Source organism: Protopterus annectens, chromosome 1.part0, assembly GCF_019279795.1.
Source record: "Protopterus annectens isolate FY-2018-M chromosome 1.part0, PAN1.0, whole genome shotgun sequence".
Classification (NCBI taxonomy): domain Eukaryota; kingdom Metazoa; phylum Chordata; order Ceratodontiformes; family Protopteridae; genus Protopterus; species Protopterus annectens.
In genome coordinates, this window is record NC_056725.1 from 11,363,543 (window position 1) to 11,387,279 (window position 23,737).

The window sequence follows — 23,737 nt, forward strand, 5'->3', positions numbered from 1 at the left end:
CCACTGAGGTGCTGCGCCTCTTTGAGGTAAGCAGTGTGGTACATCTGTCTCTGAATCAGAAAACATTATTGCCAGCAGTACAAATGACATACTGCCAGTGGTAACATTCCTGAATCCCATGGCGACTCTAATTCAGTGGTAAGTTGTGAGGTCTTTAACCAAAGTGCCTTCAGAGGTGGTGGTGTAATTTTTTATGCAGTTTATGTTAGGAAATTGATAGACTAGCAGGCAGTGTGGTGTAGTGTTTTGTTTTAATAAAGTTAGTACAATATGCAATTTTATTTCAGATCCACTTTGCCAGTAATCCCATTTTCCAATCATTTGTTTGTGATTTGATTTTAACTTAGATATTTGTATTATTTCTGATTTATGTAATAATAGTCCTACAGCCCATTCATTTAATCCTTGCTGGGAATCCATTGGCACTCTATTCCCAGAAGGCAGTTGGCTGGTAGGAAGGGAGCCAAGCTGTTGGTCCTGTGGGATGGCTTCCCCTTTCCTACTGCAAGCACCACAGCAGCCCTTCCAAGTTGTGCTATTGTTCTGTCAGCACAGCTCAGTGTGAATACACTCACACATCACGTGGAAAGTGGAAAAGCTACTATTCTCACTAGATTTCAGTCATGTAACCTCCCCCCAGGATCAGCGGGCTCCCAATATCCTTGAACTGTTGCTACATGCACGGACTACTATTTATTCCCACCATACCCTACCATACTCTGGGTAGTGTTAACTCTGGAACCACCTCCACAGTCCACAAGTTCCATCCCTTTTTCACTGTTATCCCATCTAATCTTTCCTGTGACTCAGTGCTCCACCATCAGGATCCATTTCTGCATATTTTAGGGCTAATTCCTCTAACTCTTTCCACTGCCAGGCTGAGTCTCCTAGTCTCACTCTTTGCCCGACAAATGTCAGAGGCAGTATTTCCCTTAAATGTTCCAATTCCCTATCACCACTTTCCTGCCTCAAATGCATCATCTTAACAGGAAATATGGTGCATTGTGGGATGAAGGAGCTTGCTTAGAAAACTAAATCATGTCAGCATGACAGCCAACATTATGTCTCTGGGGTATAAGAAATCAGAATACATAGAAAATATTTGGAGTAATGCAGGTATACTAGAGGGAAAAAAACAGGATAAGATACTTTTTTTAAATTTTGGAGTACGTTTATCTATAAATAGGCATACAAGCCTATTAGCGACAGAATATTTCAACATCACACAGAAATAAGCTACAACATGGAGGCACAGGTCAAAAACGGAGATACCAGACAGCAGTCAGGTATATTTCAAGCACAGGAATGGCAAGTTAGAAGCAATATAAACAAACACTTCTGCACAAACTGTTGAAAGCCACAGCAGCATGTTGGGATAAGTTAACAGTGAGTTCACTGAAGCCAAAGTCCCTACAGTGTAGGAAACAGGAAAAAAAACAAACTAAGTGCTACGACGTGGGTTAAGTGAGAAGAATCTACAGCTTATCTAACAGACTGGAAGCTGTTCCCTGCAGCCCTAATGGTTATAGAAGGGATATCCAACCCCTGGGCAGCCCGACGCTCGGCCAGTATAAAAAAGCCTAGAAGAGATCTTGTTTGTGCCATATGTCACATTTATGCTCCCTGCACAGAATGTAGGTCATAAAAGGGAAGTATGGACACAACTACCTTGAAATGAACTGCCCCAGAAGAGAACATTCGCCAAAGGACAAAGGAGTCCATGCACATCCAAAAGGAAAAAATGCAGAATAAACAAGAGGGGGTTGGAGGGAGGAAGCAAATACTGCAAAAGTGAAGAGAAGAACATCTACTGTTATGGTAAGATTTTACATCCTAGATTTTTTATTTTACTTTTTTGGTCTTGTATTTCATATTACTACCTAGAGTTCATGTCATCCAAGAGGGGAAAATGTCAGTGTAGGATGCAGAGTCTCCATAAGGATCCTCACGAACAATGCCTTTTTTGTTTGGGCGCTTTCCACAGCCATACCTCTTGTAGTATCTGTAAGACTTTATCCTAGCCCTTGCTAATTCTCAAAACATCTCAAACAAACTTGCCTCTGTAGCACCCCAGCTCAGCAGCTCTTCCCAAAATAGCCCCCCCCCCCCCACCGCTTGCTAACATACCATATCACTGTAGTGTTGTCTGTGTATACCTTCAAGGGGCCTGGAGAGAACATGGGGTGGAAAACCTGAAGGGCCAGAATTAGAGACCTCATCTCTTTGATGATGATATGGTCTGACTTCTGATGGGGAGGCCAAAGACCCTGAATCTTCAGTTGACCAACAAAAACCAATCACCCCATGTCGGAGGCATTGGTGAACAGCACATAAGAAGGGACTGGAGGCTGAAAGGACCGGCCTGGGTTGTCAGCGAACTGTCAAATCCACCACTTGAGTTCCTTCTTGAGACAGTGAAGGAAAGGTACACTAAAATTTAAAGAGTGACAATGCTACAGCCAAATCAATTTGCAGTACCACAGAAGCTTCCACATATGCAGTCTGGTAAGAGGAATCATTAGAAGAGGCCATGAATCCCGGGAGACCAAAGAAACTCCCTGGCTGGCATGGCAGTAAGGGGAAGAACAGACTGAAAGAAGGCTGTCAACAACAATACCTTTAGACGCAGAAGGGAGGCCAACATTGGCATCGTCTGAATCCTGCAGATATACATGATGCTGAGAGGCAGTCTGTATGGAGTTTTGAAAGTCGATAGTAAACCACAGACTTTGAAGAAGAGAGATGGTGACCTGCAGATCCTGCAACAATTGGCTGGGAGAAGGTGCCTGAAGCAACAGGCTGTCTAGCGAAGGAAAAATCTGAATGCCTTGGAGTCTGCCGAAGGCCATCACAGGAGCTAGGCATTTTGTGTATACCCTTGGGGCAGTGAGAGACCAAAGGGCAAAACAGAGAACTGAAAATGACAGGAAGGCACAGAGAAATGTAAAAACATCCTGAAGATGTTAAATAGGGATATGGAGGTAAGCATATTTCAGATCCAAGGACACCAGAAAGGCCTTGTGGTAATAAAAGAGAAAACAGAGTTTGAAGAGTAATCATCAAAAAAGAAGGGATCTTGAGAAAGGTGTTGAGCTGGGACAGATCCAAATCTAAGTGCCCTCCTTTTGAGGAACCAGGAATATGCTGTAATAAAAACCCCTTCCCACTTGAGAAGGGGTGGCAGGTTAGAGGTCTGGCAGGGTTGCCTGTGAACAAAAGCAGAGCTAGAAGGATAATTCCTCTGGAACTTAGGTATAACAGAGACAAAACTATGTTTAAGGTCTTGCCAGGCTTTACCTTTCTCTTGAAGAGATAAACATGTCATCAGCAGCAGCAGTCCCAAAAAGATGTGCATTACCCAAAGGATCATCCAACAACTTGGTCATAATGTCCTCAGGAAGAGACTACAGACAAAGCCAAGAACAACACCATATGATGGACCAAAAAGCTGCAGCCCTAGAAGAAGTGTCAGCAGCATCATAGCTACACTTAATATTGTGGTGAGCCACTTGAGAAGCAGAACTTAAAAAAGATAAGGCAGAGGATTTGCCATCAGAATCAGGGAGGGCAGAGATAGCCTAACAAGCCTGAGAAATCAAGGCCAGAGCATACCCGGTCATGTGGGTCTGGTAATTAATAGCCCTAAAGGCCAAAGTGGAAGCAGTGTAAACTTTCTTGCCAATCCTCTCCATTGCCCTACTATCCTTATCAGAAAGCAAATGTTTATAAGTTTGTTAGAAGAGAATGACACCATGGCAGGCTCAGCAGAAGAACAAGTAAATAAAAATAGACAGTCCTCAGGATCCTTACAGAACCTATCAGGTTTCTTAGGAGCAGGAAGTTTCACCACAAACCAAAGCAAAAAATAGACTACAACTGACCACAGATTCCAAAAGGTACAAAACAGATTTATTACTCTGATGTCTCGGCTGAAAAAAGCCTTCAAGGAGTAAAAAACATCTCAAACAAATATGCTTAAATACTGGCAATTGTAACAATAAAACAATTAAATAATTTAAATTAATAATCTCCAGTTTAAATCTTCATTTAACCCATACGGATAAAAAGTGTCAAACTTCAAAATATAAGATGCTTCTTTAAACAGAAGCATTTTTTAGGATTGTTCATATCATATAATGAAACATTTATTTTTTCCAAAATAGTGCCTTGCAAACCCTCATTACTACTATTATGAAACTGTTGAAAATGAGTTGCAATGGATTAAAAATATCTCTTGCATGTTCTAACAATCTAACTTTAATTGCCCTTTTTGTTTCCCCAATGTAAAATAAGTTGCAGGGACATTTAAGAGCATATATCACACCTACAGTATCACAAGAAAATGTATTCCAAGTTTGAAAAGAAATATTATTAATACTAGAAAAATGTGGAACTATAAATTTGCAAGCTTTGCATTTGTTACAACAAAAAGTACCTGCAGAATATAAACTATAAGGTATATCAGTAGATGGCAAGCAAAATGTGCCCTTAACTAAAAAAACTATAAATACTTCTCCCCCTTCTATATGAAACACCAAGATTGGCATTTAACCAGGAAGAGACTTTTTTAATGAGCACAGATACTTGCAATGATATTTTACCTGCTCTATCAATGTATTACTAAAACATCCATAAGTTGTGACAAAGTAAATAATATCATTGTCACTTTTTTGCCAGATTTAAATGGCAATGAAAGATGTCTACCCTTGCTACGATATCTCATATTTGAGGCATTACACAATTTTATTCCAGCTTTTCTCTAATAAACTACAACTATAGCCTCTATTACCAAACATTCTAACAGTTGTTTTAAGTTCCAGTCTAAAATCTCCAATATTATTGCATAATCTGGAGATCCTGAGCATTTCACCAAATGGATGTGATGCAATAGTATGTGGAGGGTGACAACTGTCACCATGAACATACTGGGTACCATTATCAAATTTCCTATGTACAGAAGTGAAAAATTCAGTACCATTTTTAATATTCACCACCACATCCAAAAAAGGTATACTTGTACCTAATATAAGACCATCAAATTGCAAACCAAATCTATTGTTATGTAACGTCTCAACAAATTAAGGTACCTTTGCTGAACCATCCTCAGCTATAAAAATTAAATCATCTATGTATCGAAAATATCTTTTAACATAGTCACAAAAAAAAATACTTCTGTATATATATTCACTTTCAAAAAGACCCATACATAAATTGGCATACATGGGGGCAAAAGCAGCCCCCATAGCTGTACCTTTTTTCTGTCTATACAGATCATTATTGAATTCAAAGAAATTATGAGTTAGGCAAAAATAGACCAGCTCAACTATGTATTCCGTCACTGGCGAACTACCCAAGAAAAATCTTAAAGCTTCCAGGCCAAAATCATGGCTAAGATTTGTATATAAGCTTTTAACATCAATAGTAAAAAAATACATATTCTCATTCCATCTAACATCACTTATTTTGGCCAAGAAGTCAAATACATCACGTATATAAGATGGTAAAGCAAATACTGCAGGTGCTAAATAACTGTGCAAAAAAGAACCCAGTTTGCGAGTAAAATATTCACAACCTGAAACTATAGGTCTCCCAGGTGGATTAGTTACATTTTTATGTATTTTCGGGAGACAATAAAAGTGGGCCATTCTGCATCCATCTTGTTTAAACTTCCTTTTGACAGCTTCATCAGAAAAGTAACCTAGCCTATTGCCTTTTTGTACTAACTCACTATATTCTACTAAAGCTTGTTGATATATTGGCAACTCAGTCTTGTCATATGTTTCATTATCCTCTAAATGCTTCATACGCATATTTAAATAATGGGCATACTGCAAAATGACCAGCTTATTTCCCTTGTCCGAGGGTTTAAAAACAATCTCACTCATTTTACTTAGCTTTTTAAGAGCTTCCCATTCCATAACAGTGAGATTACAACTGACAAGATGTTTATTCCTATTAAAATCAAATAAAGCATCTTCTATCCCAAAATTCAGCATATTAGAACAGTGACCAAAAGTAAAGCAGAATCCAAGCCAAAAGTACTAGTAACCACCTACACAAGCCTGGAAAAACAAAGCAGGATGTCCCAAAAATTGGTACTTTATTGAGCCACGACACTGAAAGCACACCATAAACGCCTTTATGGGGAAGAGGAAGGTACTGAATGAACTCCGACCCCCCACTACAAATGATTGTGAAATAGTGACCACAAATGGAATCAAAAATACATTTAACAATTTCTCCACATACAATTTTAGTGGCACTGATATACAGAAGGGGCATTTTGAACTGCTTTCAAAAGGGTTAAAGTTTATTCCCTATAAAAAGGGAGACATTGCTAATACCCTAATAGATATAAAGATGTTTCTAAGAAAGGTGAACTTAAATATTGTGCTGCAAACACCTTTAAATAAAGACAAAAAGGAATTGAGGCGGAAAACTACCTACAACCCCCCACTTCACCCTCAATTAAGGAATTTAGAAAAAATAGTAGAACAAGAAGTAAGGAAAGAACAACATAAATACATTAGATATAAGGACAATTTAAGTAAAAAAGAAAAGTATTGTTTGGATGAATTGGAAATAACACCAGTATTCGGGTAATGAAACCTGATAAAGGGGGAGGGGTGGTCATAATGGACAACATTCATTATTAAAGTAAAATGAATAGTATTCTATGGGAAGATGGAAAGTACTCTTGTGTTTCAAGGAACGAAGTTAATATTGCTTATCACAAAATTGATCTAGGTTTACTAGATATGGTGCAAGAAGAATTAATTGATTTTAACACCTATAGGTATTTAAAGGTAGACAAACCGAGGATACCCTCTCTGTTTGGGATCCCAAAAATTCACAAACATGATACTGATCCTCCCTTCAGACCCATAGTTAGTTTCTGCCGAAGGGTCAAAAACACACACCCTTAGCCAAATATGTGGACACAAAATTAAAAAGAACATGGGTAGGTAGAGAATTGATATTGAGAGACTCCTGGGATCTGTTGAAGGCTATTTCCCACGATTTATACGAGGAGAATTTGCTATTTGTAACCATTGATATAGTGGATTTGTTTTCATCCATTCCATGGAAGGAAGGTATGGAAATGTTTGAAGAAATAGTTTACCAAGATAGAGAATTAACTCAAAAAGAAAAATTGGTCAACACTTGGTTAATGGAGATGGTATTGAGAAATAACTTCCTGTATTTCAAGGGGGAATGCTTTCAGCAGACACAAGGAGTAGCTATGGTGCAGCTTGCGCCCCTACTTTTGCAAACCTTGTTTTGGCTAAATGGGAAGAGAAATGTATTATTCCTACAGAATTCAGAAACTATTGGAATTTATATCGTAGATTCTTAGATGATATAATAATTTTCTGGAAGGGAGGAAGAGAAAAGCTAAAAGAATTTTTGGATTACTTGAATAAATCAACTAATTTCTTAAGGTTCACACACAAGATTTCGGGGAAAAAAATGTGCAATATCTAGACATAGAAATTTATAAGATGAACAATAAATTTGAAACAAAAGTATTTAGAAAGGAAACATATTGTAATTCCTTCTTGCACTTCGATAGTGCCCACCCCCTTCACTGCAAGAAAAATATTGTAAAGGGGCAGTTTGTAAGGGGGAGTCGAATGACGAGTGCAGACGAAGATTTTGAGTTAGAATGTGAGTTTCTAGAATCTATGTTCCTCGAAAGAGGATACCCTTCCAAGTTTATCAAGGATATTAGGGAAGAAGTAGAAAAAGGCAGGACTAACAGGTTTCAACCAATTTTGAATAATGGTGGATGGAAAGAAACAGAGGAAGATAGACAAGATATTGATGGTTCTAACTATGAACACGCATTAGTTTTAGAATATAATGCTATAAATAATATTGTTAAAAATAAATTTTTGAGAGAATGGGAAAGATTTGTAGCTATTACAGATATAGACAAAGTATCCAAAATGCCTCAAAAAATAATATATAAAAATTCCCAGAATATAAGGTTGATTTTGGAGAACCAACAAAATAATAAAACAACAAAAAATAAAACAGGGACCTAAAATGTGGACACTGTAATCAATGCCACTACATTATGAATGTAGATAGGTTCTATCTAGAAAGTAGAAATAAATGGTTAATCAGCAGGGGTTTATACAATTGTGAATCTAAAGGTTTGGTGTACTTAGCTTCCTGTATAATCTGTAAATCCTTCTACGTGGGAAAAACCGAAAGAAAGCTCAAAAGGAGGATATACGAACATTATTATGAGGTGGCTACATGTAAATATACCAATGCTTTATTCAAACATTTAAAAAAATGCCCTGAAGCAAAATACACTTTTGTGGTTCTGGAACAAGTTAAGCTTGATGGAAGGGGGGACCCTGGGAAGAAAAAATTGAGGTTAGGGAATTGTGGTGGCAATTAACCCTGGACGCAGGGAACCCCCCAGGTTTGAATGAATACATCTCAATTTTACCTATACTAAAATTAAGAACAGCTAAATTGTAATCAGGACCAATTTATATTAGCTGAATAATGTACATAGTTGAAACTTTTGAAAGTGAGGGTATGTGAAGAGAATAATAAAAATGAATTTTTTAAATGGTAAAATGGTTTAATAAAGATAAACACACGATTTAAACGAATGGGCACATATATTTACTTTTTTATCTACTTTTTTATCTATTTATTTATTTGTTTGTTCATGCATTTGTTTTTTATTTTTATTTTGGACATTAACTTTTTTAACATGGTACACAAAAGTATTAAACTGTAATTAAATGACTTATTTATATGATAAAAAATTTTAAGAAATACACGTAATATTGATTTTAAATGAATACATTCATTAGAATGGGGGCGTATTTCAAATGAATTATTCATGAATATTTAATTCAAAAGGAAACAAAATTGCATTCGCTGTTTTAAATTTAATTGAAGCATTCTGATAGGTTGCAACTAGTAAGTAATTAAATAAAAATGGGTTTTTGTACAGTTGCCAGCATCTGATGAAGTCGAATGGTTTTATGACGAAAACGCACTTGAATGTGATAAAGGCGTTTATGGTGTGCTTTCAGTGTCGTGGCTCAATAAAGTACCAATTTTTGGGACATCCTACTTCGTTTTTCCAGGCTTGTGTAGGTGGATATTAGAACAGTGAACAACTTCTTCATTCAAAAAAGGAGGTAAAAAATCACTAACTGCACGAACATTATGTGTATCTAACTTACAATATGCATTAGGTGAAATATCAGAATCACATTTGTAGAAGCTTTCAAATTAAGTATTCATACTATGTTCATTATTAATTAAATCATTTTCCATACAGGAGTCTTTAAAAAAATACTTCAAATGCAATTTCTTACTAAATTTAAATACATCACATTTAATATAATGATTCCTAGGAAGCACTGTAGGAATGAACTTTAAACCACGGTTTAAAACCACCATTTCACAGTACGAAAAAACATGTCCTGATAGATTAATAACAACTGTCTTCAGAAGGTAAAAAATCATCTTTTACCTCTTTTGCATCCCCTCTGGGGATAAAAGTCCCTTTGAAAATGATCCTGTTGTTCACGAGTCTGTTTTGTACCCTGTTTACTTCCCCTGTAACTGTTGTTACCATTCCGAAAAGTTTGTTGAAAATGTTCCGTTTGGTGTGCAGGGGGTAGGTCAGGGTATTCTTCTTGAATATCCAGCTCTTCTTCTCCCGAAGTAAGGTGACCATCTGAGAATGAAGAATTATACAAATATGGGCCGTCTCCCTGTCTTTGAAATCTTACATGCTGATGAGCTTTCTTCCGATTGGTTCTAGAGAGAAATGCCTTCCCATTCTCAAAGTCACGAAGGTCTCAAATTAATTTACGTTTTTTCCTTTCTACCAAATCTGTTTCATAATTTTTAAGTTTAACATTAATATCATTTAAAAAAGCATCAAGGACATGAGCATACGTCCCCGTAGAGATAGCGTTACAAACTTTTTTGATTTGGTCCTTCAATTCAAGTTGCTTTACCCTGTCCTGATCTCATCTTAGGAGCAGGAGGCCAAGAATCAGGGGACTTGGAAGCAGCAATGAAAATATCTAACATGGCAGCCAACACAGGAGGAACTACTGATGGTTTAGAAGTATCCACCTGAAGTAACTCATATCTTCTCTGAATATCAGACAACTGAGAAGAATCGCACTTAAAGAAATTCCAACATTCTAGCAACTGTGCCCCAAAGGACAATTCCTAAAAAGAGACCAAGGGCTAACAGACTCCTCATCATCAGAACCATTAGCCAAAGGCTAAGGCATCTGTGAAGAATAGGATAAAGACCCCTCACCAGACAGGGAATCCTTATCTGAGGAATCTGGTTCTCTAAACCATTTAGGACTGGGTACTGAAACCTCTTGAGGATGCTTTACGGCTGTTAAGGCAGAGAACAAGCCCTGAGTAAACTCTTGCCATTCCCTATGAGGATCCATAAGACAGAAACATGCTTTAGTTTTTGTCTTTTCCTAGAAGGGACACCAGCCCTAATAAATACCAGTTCTGACCCTTGGCGACATTCAAGAAGAGAACCCGGAATATCCTTCCTGACCAATATCTGCAGAATCCCCCAAGGACCCTCCGAGATAATCAACTGCAGTTCCACCTGGACATCTGGAGCAGATGCCTGCAAAGCCTAAGAGAACATGCAAAAAGAGGGATCCATGCTGGTCTTTAGTGGGGTTGCAGCAGAGTCACCGAATGACCTACAGAGCTATTACCTGCTTCTACAGGGACATCTGGTAGAGATTGAACAACTAAGGAATCCAGCTGAGACTTCTTGGTCTTCTTCTTTCCTAGCAGAAGTAACTACGGGTTAAAGGATTCTACCATGGTACCCTAGGCTAACTGTCTAACCTGTTGGTTTTCAAGATAAATGGCCAGGGAAGACAAATAACTTATGAGTGCATTAGGTACAAATTCCTTACAGATACTACAAGAGGTATGGCTGTCGGAAGCGCCCAAATAAAAAAGGCATTGTTTGTGAGGATCCATACAGGGACTCTGCCTCCCACAATGACATTTTCCCCTCTTGGATGACATGAGCTCTAGGTAGTAATATAAAATACAAGACCAAAAAAGTAAAATAAAAAATAAATAAATAAAAATAACCCCAATGGGGCACTTATCTGGTGTTGCTAAATATTCAGTAGAGCGACAAAGCATTTAAACCAACTGGCAAAAACAGCATTCAAACCAACTGGCAAAGGAAGTTGTAGGTAGTTGCATAAGTGCATACATCCCTTTTATGCCCCTACCTTCTGCCTGCTTGTGGAGGATAAATGTGATGTACGGTGCAAACAAGATATCTTTTAGGCTCTTTTACACTGGTCAAGTGTCAGACTGCCCAGGGCAGGACACCCCCTCTATAATAAATACTGCAACAGTGATATAAAGGACATCACACACGACAAAGTGCTCCTCATCTGCACCCAATCAGCAGGCAGGCACTGCATCTTCAACCTTATACCCACAGCTCAGGACAATCGTCTGCTACTTCTGAGAAGGTTTAAAACATAAACTCTGCTTAAGTCAGTACATTTTGTTGCTTCAGTCTTTATTTTTACTTACTGAGAATACTGCAAAATTTTAAACTCAAAACAGTAATAGTATAAATAGGTACAATTATAAAAAAAGTTCATTACATTATCCTTACTACAGATGTTCAGTACTGAAGCACATTAAGTTCAAAACAGGGTAGGATAATGATAAACAGTTGAGCTACAAGAGTAACTTCTACTGTGGGAGCTAAAGTATAAATTAAATTTCAAGGAACTCACATTAGAGTAATTTGTTAATACTTTTTTTTATATTCCAAATCTACCCATGAGAAACACAGACTAACATTTCAAAACACTATCAAGAGCAATTACATTACATTTATCTGTCAACAAAAGAAGTTTCTTCTCCACATCTACCCACAATAATATGTTATCCTCCCAGTCAACTATCGCACTTAACCTTTCACAACTTCTTTATTGGCATCTCTACCATGCCTCCAATAAAACCTTTCATCTCTCTCACTTTAGTACTAGCTCTGCTATCCCTAGCCCTTTATACTACCTCCTACCAATCCTACCTTCTCAAATTCTACCCTTTCCTACACTGCCTATTATGCAGAGCCTTCATCACTATAAAGCCAGTGTTCACATCTCCCCACATCTGATACCTCTCCTACACTACTCTTCTCCCTTAGATATTTTCACACCCATAGCTCTGCTAATAACATTTTAATACATTACATACTGTTTTCCAAACTAAACTTTCTTACCCTCCACTCCCTTACCCACATTAAACAGTCTGAAATCCATTCCAACCCAAGCCCCACTCTTGCCACTCTCTCTAAACCACCTCCACCTCTAAACCCTAATAATAACTTCTCTCCTACCCCTTACCTATCTCAAAAAAATGTAAATTTCACCTACTCATTATAAACTTCAAACTCAGAAGCTTTCTTAATAAATTTCAAGAATTTCATGCTGCCAATGCCCTGTACTACCCAGATATAGCCATTATTACTGAAACCTGGCTTAAGCCACATATAAAATCCGAAGAATTACACCCAAATAGGTATAGTATCTTCAGAGTGGATAGATTATCTAAATGTGATGGGGGCATTACCATAATGTTTAAAGACAATCGTAATCTGGTACAACTCAACTCTACTCCACCTGACCACCCTAACTCAGAAATTTCAGCTGCATGGCTAGGTATAAATAAACATAAGTCGATTATCATTATAGCGATCTACCTCCCCCTTGCAAATAATCTCCATAACATTGAAAAAAATCCTTGAATGGGCCTCCTCCAACTTTAGCCATGAAACTGTAATACTTGGAGACTTTAACCTTGACTGGCTTACCTGCTCCTCTAATTCTCCCACGAACTTTATAAACTTATATAACTTCTGTCAAAACATTAACCATCCTACAAGTATCAACAAGCTCACAAACAGGTAATCTATTCTTGACTGATTTTGACAAACAAATCTAACATTTGATACAATGCTGGTTGTCTTATATGCACCCTAACTGATCACTTCCCAACCTATGCAATCAGAAAACATACACATAGTTCTTGCAATGTTACATTCCGCTACATTCGTAATAAAAAACATTGTCCCCTTGTGAGGCTGCCAGCCCAGCTAGCTAGAATTTTGTAAATAATCCTAAATTCTTTGTAAATATGAATATGATCCATAGGCTTGTCTTACAAATGTAAGTAAACTGTATGTTATGTGCTGAGCATCAAAAATGTAACCACAGTGCACCCTACTGGAAAAGAGCAAAACTCTAAGAAAATAAGTTGAATTTTTATGATGGTGGTTATCTCAACTAGCAGACACAATGTCTGCAGCTAGAAATTCTATTATTTGGAAACAGAAATAATTACAGGTTTCCAAGGTAAAAATGTTTAACAGTTTTACAAATTCCACTTCTAGGCCAAACTTCTGAGAGATAAGTATTTTAACACAGAGCTGTTAATATTTTAAGTTCCTGTTAGCCTGGGAACTAAAGGCAGAGGTGACAAGAATTATGTAATCTGAGATAACCCAGCAGAAATGTTTGACAGTAATTTAAGAACTATCTCAGAGAGCGAGTCTGTGCATTTTTATATTTGTCTTTGGACCTGTAAACATCCATTCAGAACTTGCATTTGCCTGGCTCTGTAGGTAAGTTATTTAGAACATAGTTTCTCTTAGAGATAGATAGGAATATAGGTAAATCAGTCCAGATGTTTTCTGTATTTATGTGACACTGTCCTGCAATGTTGTTTTAAAGTATTTCCTGTGATTCTGGACTCTGCTGTCACTGTGTTGAGTTACTAAGTATTGTCTTGTGCTTTTATTATTTATTATTAAATATATTTAAACCTTTTAATTGTGGCTGGTTTGTTTAGAGATATTTAAACTATTAGAGTACTTGCATATGTATTTGGTAACACTGTACAGGCCACTCAAATAGTCTTGCTGTTGGTCACACTTACCATTTGGATAATAGTAACATTACATAGTCAAATTGGTCACCCTTTGTAAGGGCCTTATAGTAGCTGATAAAGAGCTGGTTGGTGGCAGTGATAACTACCTTTTAGTCCGGGCAGAAGATAGCATAGCTAATAAACCTGTGCTAGCCTTCCCCACGAGTGTCTGTGTGTTTCTATATAAATCAAATCTCAAACTGTGTGTGTGTGTGTGTGTGTGTGTGTGTGTGTGTGTGTGTGTGAGCTACTTGGGCAGGGACACGAAGCACTGGTTGGACAGAGAGGGTGCTGGAGGTATTGGCTTGACCACTCAGCTGAGATCTTAACCCTATTGCTGTGCCAGTGGGGAGTCTTACTGGGGATCTGGAGAAAGAGGGAGAAACCAGCCCCAGACTGACTTGTGATCTCTGTGTACTCTTAAGGGAAATTGTACTTTTGTGTGTGTGTACTTGTCATCGTCCCAATGTTCACGTCCCTCACTGGTGTTAATGGTGAGGATTGAGGCTCCTTGATTACTGGGGCAGTGCAGGGGCATCACATCCCCAACCATATCCAACACACTTTTACAACAACATGACCGGATATCTCTAAAAACTCTTCAATTGGACCTTGCAATACAGTATTTTAATAACGCTTTCCTGCAAGTACTTAATAACGTTGCCCCAATCAGGAACATTCATACGAAAGTCAAACAACTTCCTTGGTTACCAAAAGAAACAATTCTACTACTTAAGCTAAGGGACAAAGCCTGGACTGTTTCTTAATAACAGAAGTAAATTCAATCTCACCTCCTACCAACAAATTAGAAATCAAGCCAAAAAACAAACAAGGCAAAAAAATCTTATTTCCAATCATGTCAAGTAAAATACCAAAGGAATCCCCAAAAACTCTGGCAAACAATCAACCTCCTTCTTAACCCCGTTAAACCCAATACCCCAGTCCCAACAACTTCCAGTACTACTGAATGCATAGCCACTAAATTCAATTTCCATTTTATTATCTCAGTAACCTCACTACTAAACAAAACTCCTAATTCTTCTCTTTCTCTACCCTCTCCCACCAACCTAAATTCTACCTTTTTCAATCTCAAACCCATCCAAACTACTTATATAAAAAATCTCCTAACTAAATTAAAACTTCTACACTCGCCGCAGATCAGCTACATGATGATTTTCTAAAACTAGCTGCCACATCCATCACATACCCTATATCTATTCTAATCAACTGCTCTATCTCTGAATAGTACATACCACTCCTTTGGAAAATATCCCATGTCATACCCCTACACAAAGGTGGCCCCTCAACTGATATATCCAACTACAGACCTACAGCCATTCTCTCACCACTAGCCAAAATCTTAGAAAACTGTATACACAATTATTAGTCTACTTCCTGAAGAACAACCTATTATCAAATACTCAACATGGCCTTCGACCCAGACATAGTACTAATACAGCCCTAATAAGTTTTACTAATGCCATAAATCACCTCAAAAACAAAAGCCAACTTGTCTTTGCCACCTTCCTCAATATGTCAAAAGCCTTTGACACTGTACCTCATAAAATCCTTCTCAATAAACTGGCCTCCTAGAGCTTCAGCCCTGAATGCCTAAGCTAATTTCATAGCTATCTCTCTAACTGAAAACAAGCCATCTTATGGAAGAATAAACTCTCCTCCCAACTTCCCATCTCTGTAGGAGTCCCACAAGGATCTATCCTTGGCCCACTACTTTTCTTTATTTTTACCAATGATCTAAGTTCCGCTGCCAAACCTGCCTCAATCACAAAATTCGCTGATGATGCCTCCCTCATCTACTCTGCCCCCACTATCAATGAACTTCAAGAAAAAAATCTGGTTGCCCTCCACAATATTGAAAACTATTTATCAGTCTGTCAACTCATTCTAAACCCCAACAAAGCCAAGCTTGTGGTCTTTACCAATACCTCAATAAAAAATAACCAACCACCTCTCTCTATTTTTCCCCCAATGGCACTAAAATAGAACCTGTCGAACAAACAAAACTTCTCAGTGTCACTACTGACAATGGACTGAAGTTTGACAAATATATAGACAGCTCTAACAATCAAAAATGTTCATGTAAAACTTGGTGCTCTCTACAGGGCCAAATCCTATCTCACCAATCACGGCAGACGTGCAACAGCTAGAACCCACCTCTTAACTTCCTTTCTTTACTGTTCTCAAATATCTACCAACCTTCGCAAATCAGATTTGAATAACCTCAAATTTTTCTATAACAAAATAGCCAAATTTGCCTCAACCTGGCTCAAAAATCACATCATTGCACTGCTCTTCACCATCTGAGCTGGATACAACTCCCTAACTTACTAACTCTCAATCAACTACTAATTGCCCATACAGTCATGCACAAACCTGACAACTGCCCAGCAATATCTGACCTTGTTCAACTTTATACTAACCTTAAGAAACTTAGGTCAGCTGATAAATTGTTGCTTAAAGTGATCAAAACCCATAACTCATGAGGACTCCTTATATTGCCACACAATTGCCAAATACTGGAATTCTCTTCCCCAGCATATTCTATCCATCACTGATGCACATAACTTAAAAGAAGCCCTAAAAGAATACTTCTCAAATCATTGGCTATGCTCCTGTTCACCCCCAGACTAACATATTCTTACCCTATTTTACTGTCTACCTGCATTATCTCACTTAGCCTCTTTGTCATCTTCGCAATGAGACTTCCACCTTCCTTTGATACTCACATATTCATTTAGTCATTTATAAAAAATTTTTTTTGTTTTATGAATTTCTTAATGTTGATTGTGTATGATACATTGTATATAACTTTAATCCTCTTTTTGCTTTTTTGATGGCATTCACTCTCATATTTTTGTACTAAATGTGTAACGATGTAACTTCTTTGAAGCTTTTCTCCCCAGGTCTCCACTGAAAACGGGTTGCTGACCCAGTCAGACACTACCTAGTAATCAAATGTAATAAATAAACAAATAGCATTTTGATCAGAACAAATAACACCCACCTTCATATCACAAATGACTTCAACGTATTTACCTCCACCCCCCTACGAATATAAGATATGCAACACAAACCTTTCTCATATTCTAAAAGTGATCACTTCTCATTTGGTATCTTATTTCACTTTGTATTACTCTATTGTTCATCCCCATCTTCAACATCCCCAATCCATTACCATAATTTCCTTCTGTTCACTTACAATATGAAAGGTAAACGTTAGAACGGTGCAATGGTAGCATTTTCACCTCACAGCAAGAGGTTCTCTGGTTCGATTCTCAGCCAGGGTGCCTTCTGTGCGCAGTCTGCATGCCCTCCCTGCGTTCATGTGGATTTCCTCTGGGTGCTCCAGTTTCCTCCAACGTCACAAAGACATGTATCTGGAGCATTTCTCCTGGGCCTCCGCTGAAAATTGGCTTCATTCCAAGTCAGACTTTCCTGGTAAACAAATGTTAAATAAATAAAATAAAGCCTTTGTCTGAATTGAATCCAGGACCTTTCGTATTACACACCTGTATCATTACCTCTGGACTACCAAAGAGCATCAGAACAGCTAGGCTCCATGTTGCCCCTAAAGCCTATTTTCTTTTAGCTAGATGCCCCTTAATATGGACATTTTATTTTATTTATTTATTTTATTTTACATTTGTTGACCGGGATGGTCCGACTGGATACATGTCCATTTTCAGCGGAGGCCCGGGTAGAAAAGCTCCACAGAGGAAAAAGTTACACTTTCATTTACATACAGATAAATACACTTCCTAATGCAAATAAATAAAATTACAGATACACAAAAAATACTTCACAATTGTTTTAGATACACTTGGCTACCATGTGAATAGATAACAGTTCAAATACAGTGTAGTAGATATTCTAGGTTACTATTACCCATCCCTTGTAGAGTCAAGTCAGGCAATGGGGAGCTTGACTTCATAAGTACCAGTGGAGGTGGAATTTAGTGGGTGTGAGTTTACAAATTCTTTAGACTAAGAAAAAGAAAAAAACACCTAGTAATACAGGTGGAGAATGCTACTAGTTGAGTGTCAGAGAGAACTAGTCTGGGTTATTACATGGGCACAGCCAATGTTTTTTAAAAAATTGTTTAAGATTATTTTTGAATAGACATTGGGATGTAGTAAGTCTTAAGTTATTGGGGAGGGAATTCCAGACTTTTCCTATAGAGTTGGCAAAAGGGCTTCTCCAGCAGAGTTGTTGGATTTGATGGTTTGGACCAGGACTCTATGTGAGGAGCGAAGACAGCTTAGATTAGAGTATGGAATCAGAAGATTATGCAAGGAGGGGGTTTTATCCGGTTGCTTAATAATTTTAAACGCTTCAGTGAGTTGGTTTAGTTTGAGAAGATTGGGTAGTTCTAGCCAGTCAAGTTTCCTTAGGTTAAGGCAGTGATGAGTTCTGTAAGGACCTCCTACTACAAATCTGGCGATGTGATTGTAGGCAGCAGAGAGTTTATTGATCTCACTATTGTTAAGGAATGAAAGCACAGGAGAGGCATACAATAAAGTGGAAAGTAAATGCGTGCGAGAGATAGTTAGTTTGGCAGTAGGGGTTAGAAAGTTTTTAATTCTATACAAGGATCCAAGTTTCTTATTTACATTCTTTATGGTTTGACTGATATGCATATCAAATCTAAGCCTACTATCAATAGTGACTCCTAATGGTTTAGTGTTGGTAACAGGCTCAATCATGGTACCATTAATAGATTGAACGAAGAAGGGACTATTGTTAGATTGTGGTGTAAGTTAGACTGATGGACTAACTGAGGTGGGAAAAAATACTGGTAACTTGGTTTTTTTTGGATTTAGAATGAGTCTCCGTTCCGAGAGCCACTTTTCTACTATAGCAAGACAGTTTGGGGTTGTTACTTGTAGGTCAGGGAGGGAGATATCCGAGCAGATCAATGTGGAGTCATCTGCATACTGGATGCAGGTGGCCTTAGGGATGACTGAGTGAAGGTCATTTATGAATACAGAGAAGAGAAGAGGACCAAGTATGGAGCCTTGGGGGACCCCTATGGTATTCGGCAACAGTTGAGAGAGCTTATTTTCCCATCGAACTGTCTGTTGTCTTCCAGAGAGGTAAGCTTTGAACCAGTTAAGGGCCGGATAATCAAGGTGTAAGGTTTCAAGAGTGTGGAGCAGTAGTTGGTGATTGACCATGTCAAAGGCTTTTGACAAGTCAAGAAAGAGGGCTGAGGAAATTTTTTTGTTATTGCGGTTTTTATTGATTGAGTCGGTAAAAGAGAGGAGGGCGGTGGTCGTACTATGGTGGGATCTGAAACCGTGCTGAGATTTGGACAGTAGATTATTTAGGGTGAGATGGTTAAGGAGTTGTTTATGAACACATCTTTCCAAGATTTTGTTCATCCACATAGTGTCCCCTCATCATTACTTGTGTGGGGGAGTATGGGAGGTTGCTGACATTAAAGAAAAAACATCGTATTACCTGATCATTCTTTCACACTTGACCTAATAGTTTTTCAGTGAATCTGGCTTTTTGAGCCTGTTACCAACACTAAACTATTAGGAGTCTAATTTTACACACAAACACACACACACACAATAGGCATACAAATGCAATAGAAGGACCTTTTTGAATCGTGGAATACAAAAGGAAACTCTTGGCCTCTGTCATATTCCATGTACAAAAACATCAGAAATGTGCATGGGATGGTGGAGAAAAGTTATTTCTAGAGTGTAGAGGAGCTGCGGCTCTTCTCACTGAAGAACAGAAGTAATGATGAGGGGACACTATGTGGATGAACAAGATTGTGTCAGGGATAAAACAGGGGATAATATCGAACTAAATGGATGCAGAGAAGGAAAAGAACAAACAGAGTGCAGAAACAAACTACTCCTGTCACTAAATCTTCAAATCTACAGTGTTGTAAAGCCCTGGAACAATCAACTGGAAAGGGCGAGTCAGTCAGAAATCCATGGATGCATTAAAGAAACGTTGGAACAAGTGCAGAAAGTGAGATGGCAAAGGTAAGAATGGAGAACTAGTAGAATGTTAAACACACTCAAAAGATGGGCTACAGAGTCTGCTTCTACCAGCAAATATAATGAAATGCAATGAAGTCACAATTAATGTAAAATGAAAACTATGCACTACCTCACTGTTATTATGATTAAGGTACATCAGTGAGGGTAAATGATAACTTATCAAAGCCAGATTCACTGAAAAACTATTAGGTCAAGTGTGAAAGAATGATCAGGTAATACAATGTTTTTTCTTTAATGTCAGCAACCTCCCATACTCCTCCACACAAGGTTGCATTACTTGAATCACTTAATATAGTTTGTCACTTCTATTGGCCAAGTTAGTCCCAGTTGGCATGGCTTACTTCAGGGGAGAAACTGATATTGTATGTCTACTAACTAGGGGTAGTATGGACAGACACTATGAAGAATGTTTGCAGTTTCTGATAAATGCAACATGATCTTGTACATCCACCTGAGTTTCTGACAACTCAAGAGAAATGGGACCTTGACTTCACCTTAAGAGTGCAATAACCTGCTTATGCTTCTCTTAAGTGTCAGTACTAGAAAATGAATGCAAGCAGCTGATGTATGAATAGAACCAACAGCCTTTAGGCCTTTGTGGCATCACAAATGTCTATTGTAACTACTCCAACATTGATTTTGGCAATATAGCTAATTCTTAGATCACCAAATCTTGATGTAAGTTTATGAACTCTACCACCTGTCCTGTCAGTCTTTCGAGTTTGAACAAACAAGTTTCAACCCATCAGTCCTCAACAGATTTGAAGCACCTATTCAGTTATAACAACAGAGAATTGTCGGTACACGAAACAACATAAATGAATAAATTCTAATGCTTATTAACCCAATTGTATAATGAAACACTGTACATGCACATAACTAAGCGGCAGTCATACTCACAAATTCAGAAGAACGCTTTATATACATTTTATAAACTCTTCAAACTAGCACTTACAGATGCTACAGCAAAGAATTAGATAATAATATATACTGGTTACATCTTTTCCACAAGGGGCTCAAAAGAAGTATGTAACATGTTGCCAACTCTCACCTGAGAGCCATACTGATTGAGACTTTCAAAGCCAACTCGTTTTGCTAAGGAAATACAAGCGATTCTTCTAGGCTGAGTGCAGGCAATACGCTCAAACCCAGCTGACAATAAGTACTGGGGAACCTGAGTTGATTTCCCACAACCTGTGTCTCCAGCCACCACTATAACTCTGTGAGCCTTAACCATTTCCACAATTTTGTCTTTATACTGGTAAATAGGCAAGTTCATTTTCTCCTTCTGCAATTTGAAGAGTTTATCAAAACTCTGTTTCTGAGTAAAATCAATAAAATGTAGCAAGCCTCTGCGAAACTCAGAAACGCGCTCTCTAGTAATAATATTACTTTTTCTGGTCTTATCACCCTGTTGTCTTTTAGTTTTGTGCCTGGAAGATGTAACGCCTTCCATGCCATCTATGAGTACCGACAGGTTTATTCTATAACGCGAATCGTACTGTCTAGGCAAATCCTGGACCAGGCACTCAAGACGAGACGGTTTTTCCCTTTCTGGCTTTCTTGGTTTTTGTTTATCGGATGCGACTTTTCCCTTAAGAGACTGGAACCTCTGAAATCTGTCAAAGAAATTCCAGAATTCTATACAATCATCAGTTCCAGTCTTGATATAGTCTTGGTCCCCAAAAAACAGTTCTTCAAACCGAGATCGGATCTCGGAATCACGCCAGTCCCAACACTGTATCTCCATCTTGTTTACATGATATTACTAAAACAATTTAATTAGAGAGAGAAGTGTACTAATACACATTATGATAAAACTTCACATGGAAAAAAGTCAACTACCGCAGAAAACACGGTCAAAAGAAAACAACGTACCGATTTGGTCCATCCCTAAAAAGATCCCGCCCCAGTGCCACTTAGTTTGGCCGTTTTCAACAACTGTCTGAACTTGGTCATTTCGAAAAAAAATAACTCTCGGTGGAATTTTCTTAAGCTTAAACTTGTAAAACAAGAAGGCGGTTGTAAGGAAACGGACTAAAGTTAGTGTTGCCACGTTTTTAAATGACCAAACTAGGACATGTTTTATGGAAATTACGATTTCTGCAGGGCAAGCCATACCCTCGGCCAGTACTGGACCACGAAATACATTTTGTAGAATTTGAAGTGTTTTATATGCACAATGATCGTTTTATTGTCACTATTATAATCTTCTTAGTTGTTTTATTGTTGCAATGCTGATGTATATGGTTTCTCAGTAATCGTTTTGGATTTACAATCATTTTTATTTTTTTTTTCTGTTATTTTTTAGTGTGATGCTTTGCCTTTCAATTCTCAGTGGAATGCCATCCGACCTTTGATGTCATGTTAGGCAGTCCAGTAAACCTGTCAGTTCAGTGCAGGAAAGCAATTCGGTGTGTGTGTTTGGGGGGTCTTTTCCAGTGAAAGTACTGATGTCCAAAGTTATTGGGTTTAACTCCGGTTGTTGGAGTTCTGAATCATTACAAGAATGACCCGTATTTGAGTTCAGTATGAAATTCAGAAGACAGCAGTGTTGACGAGGCTTCGTACCATAGTGAAATGCCATTCTAAAATGACTACTTGGCCAGTAATCTTGTATCTTATCCTGTACTAGTGTACCATATTCTCCTCAACTTTATATTGTTATGAAAGTTCACTTTACCAAGTCAAGGAAAGGTGCTGGCGATACAAATAAACCCAAGAAAAGCACCAAATGAGCCAACGAAGATGTAAACAGTTTATTAGGCTAAAAACAGCACTCCAAAGCACTCCAAAACGAAAACTCATACAAATCCAATACGTAGTGTTACACACTTCCCACGTTTCGTCTCTCCTTCATCAGATAAACACATATTCCACCCATAAGTCCATGTTTAAATACAATTCCTGATTCAAATACACCAATCATTATACTGATTCAATGAAGCCCTTAGGACCAACTACATAAAATGTATAAAATGCATATAAAAAGTATGTAAACGTGCAGCACAGTACATAAACATATTCAAATCCATATTATGCTTTCAAAATAAATATTAGATTGAACAATATCAAGACATGTATTTAAATTACTCATAATAATAAATTACATAAAAAATGTTGTTAAAACATATTATTAAAACAATACTACACCCCACTGGTACACAATGGTATTGCACTTACCTAGCATTTAAAAATATATATCTCTAAGTAAACAGTAGTTTTATAATTTAGCTGCTCTAAGTTTTAAAACTGGTGCCAATGATAGCATATCATTGATACCCGGAAGTTTGTTTGCTTCTAAAGTTATTTGCCAATACAATTCTCTGTATTCTAGAAGTGTTTCCCACATACCCCCCCTCGGGTCAATGGGCACAACTTCTATTACAAAAAATTCAAAAGTAGATTCCTTACACACTAATGTATGTTTATACAGAGAATTGTTCATACATGCTTTCCTGATTTCATATAAATGTTCATAAATTCTTTGTTTTATCATCCGTTCACTTTTTCCAACATAAAATGCCTCACATTTCTTACACAAGGCGATATAAACAATCCCTTTTGTATTGCAATTTACAAAGGCATTTAATGTAAGTATTTTCTTCCTAGCTTCTAAAAAGCAGCTACTACCAATTTTCAAATGTGCACAGTATCTACACGCACCACATTTGAAAACCCCAGCTTTTTTCTTA

General features: G+C 37.8%; 1 protein-coding gene across 1 annotated transcript in view; it reads right to left on the reverse strand.

Moving 5' to 3' along the window:
- Positions 1-21,879, reverse strand: part of DHX34 (DExH-box helicase 34) — a 1,598,514-nt gene extending 1,576,635 nt beyond the window's left edge. Inside the window, exon 1 of the mRNA XM_044078772.1 lies at positions 21,094-21,879. Within this exon, the coding sequence (XP_043934707.1) occupies positions 21,094-21,792 (699 nt within the window). The 5' untranslated portion in view covers positions 21,793-21,879. The remainder of the gene's footprint in view (positions 1-21,093) is intronic.
- Between the last annotated feature and the right edge of the window lie 1,858 nt (positions 21,880-23,737).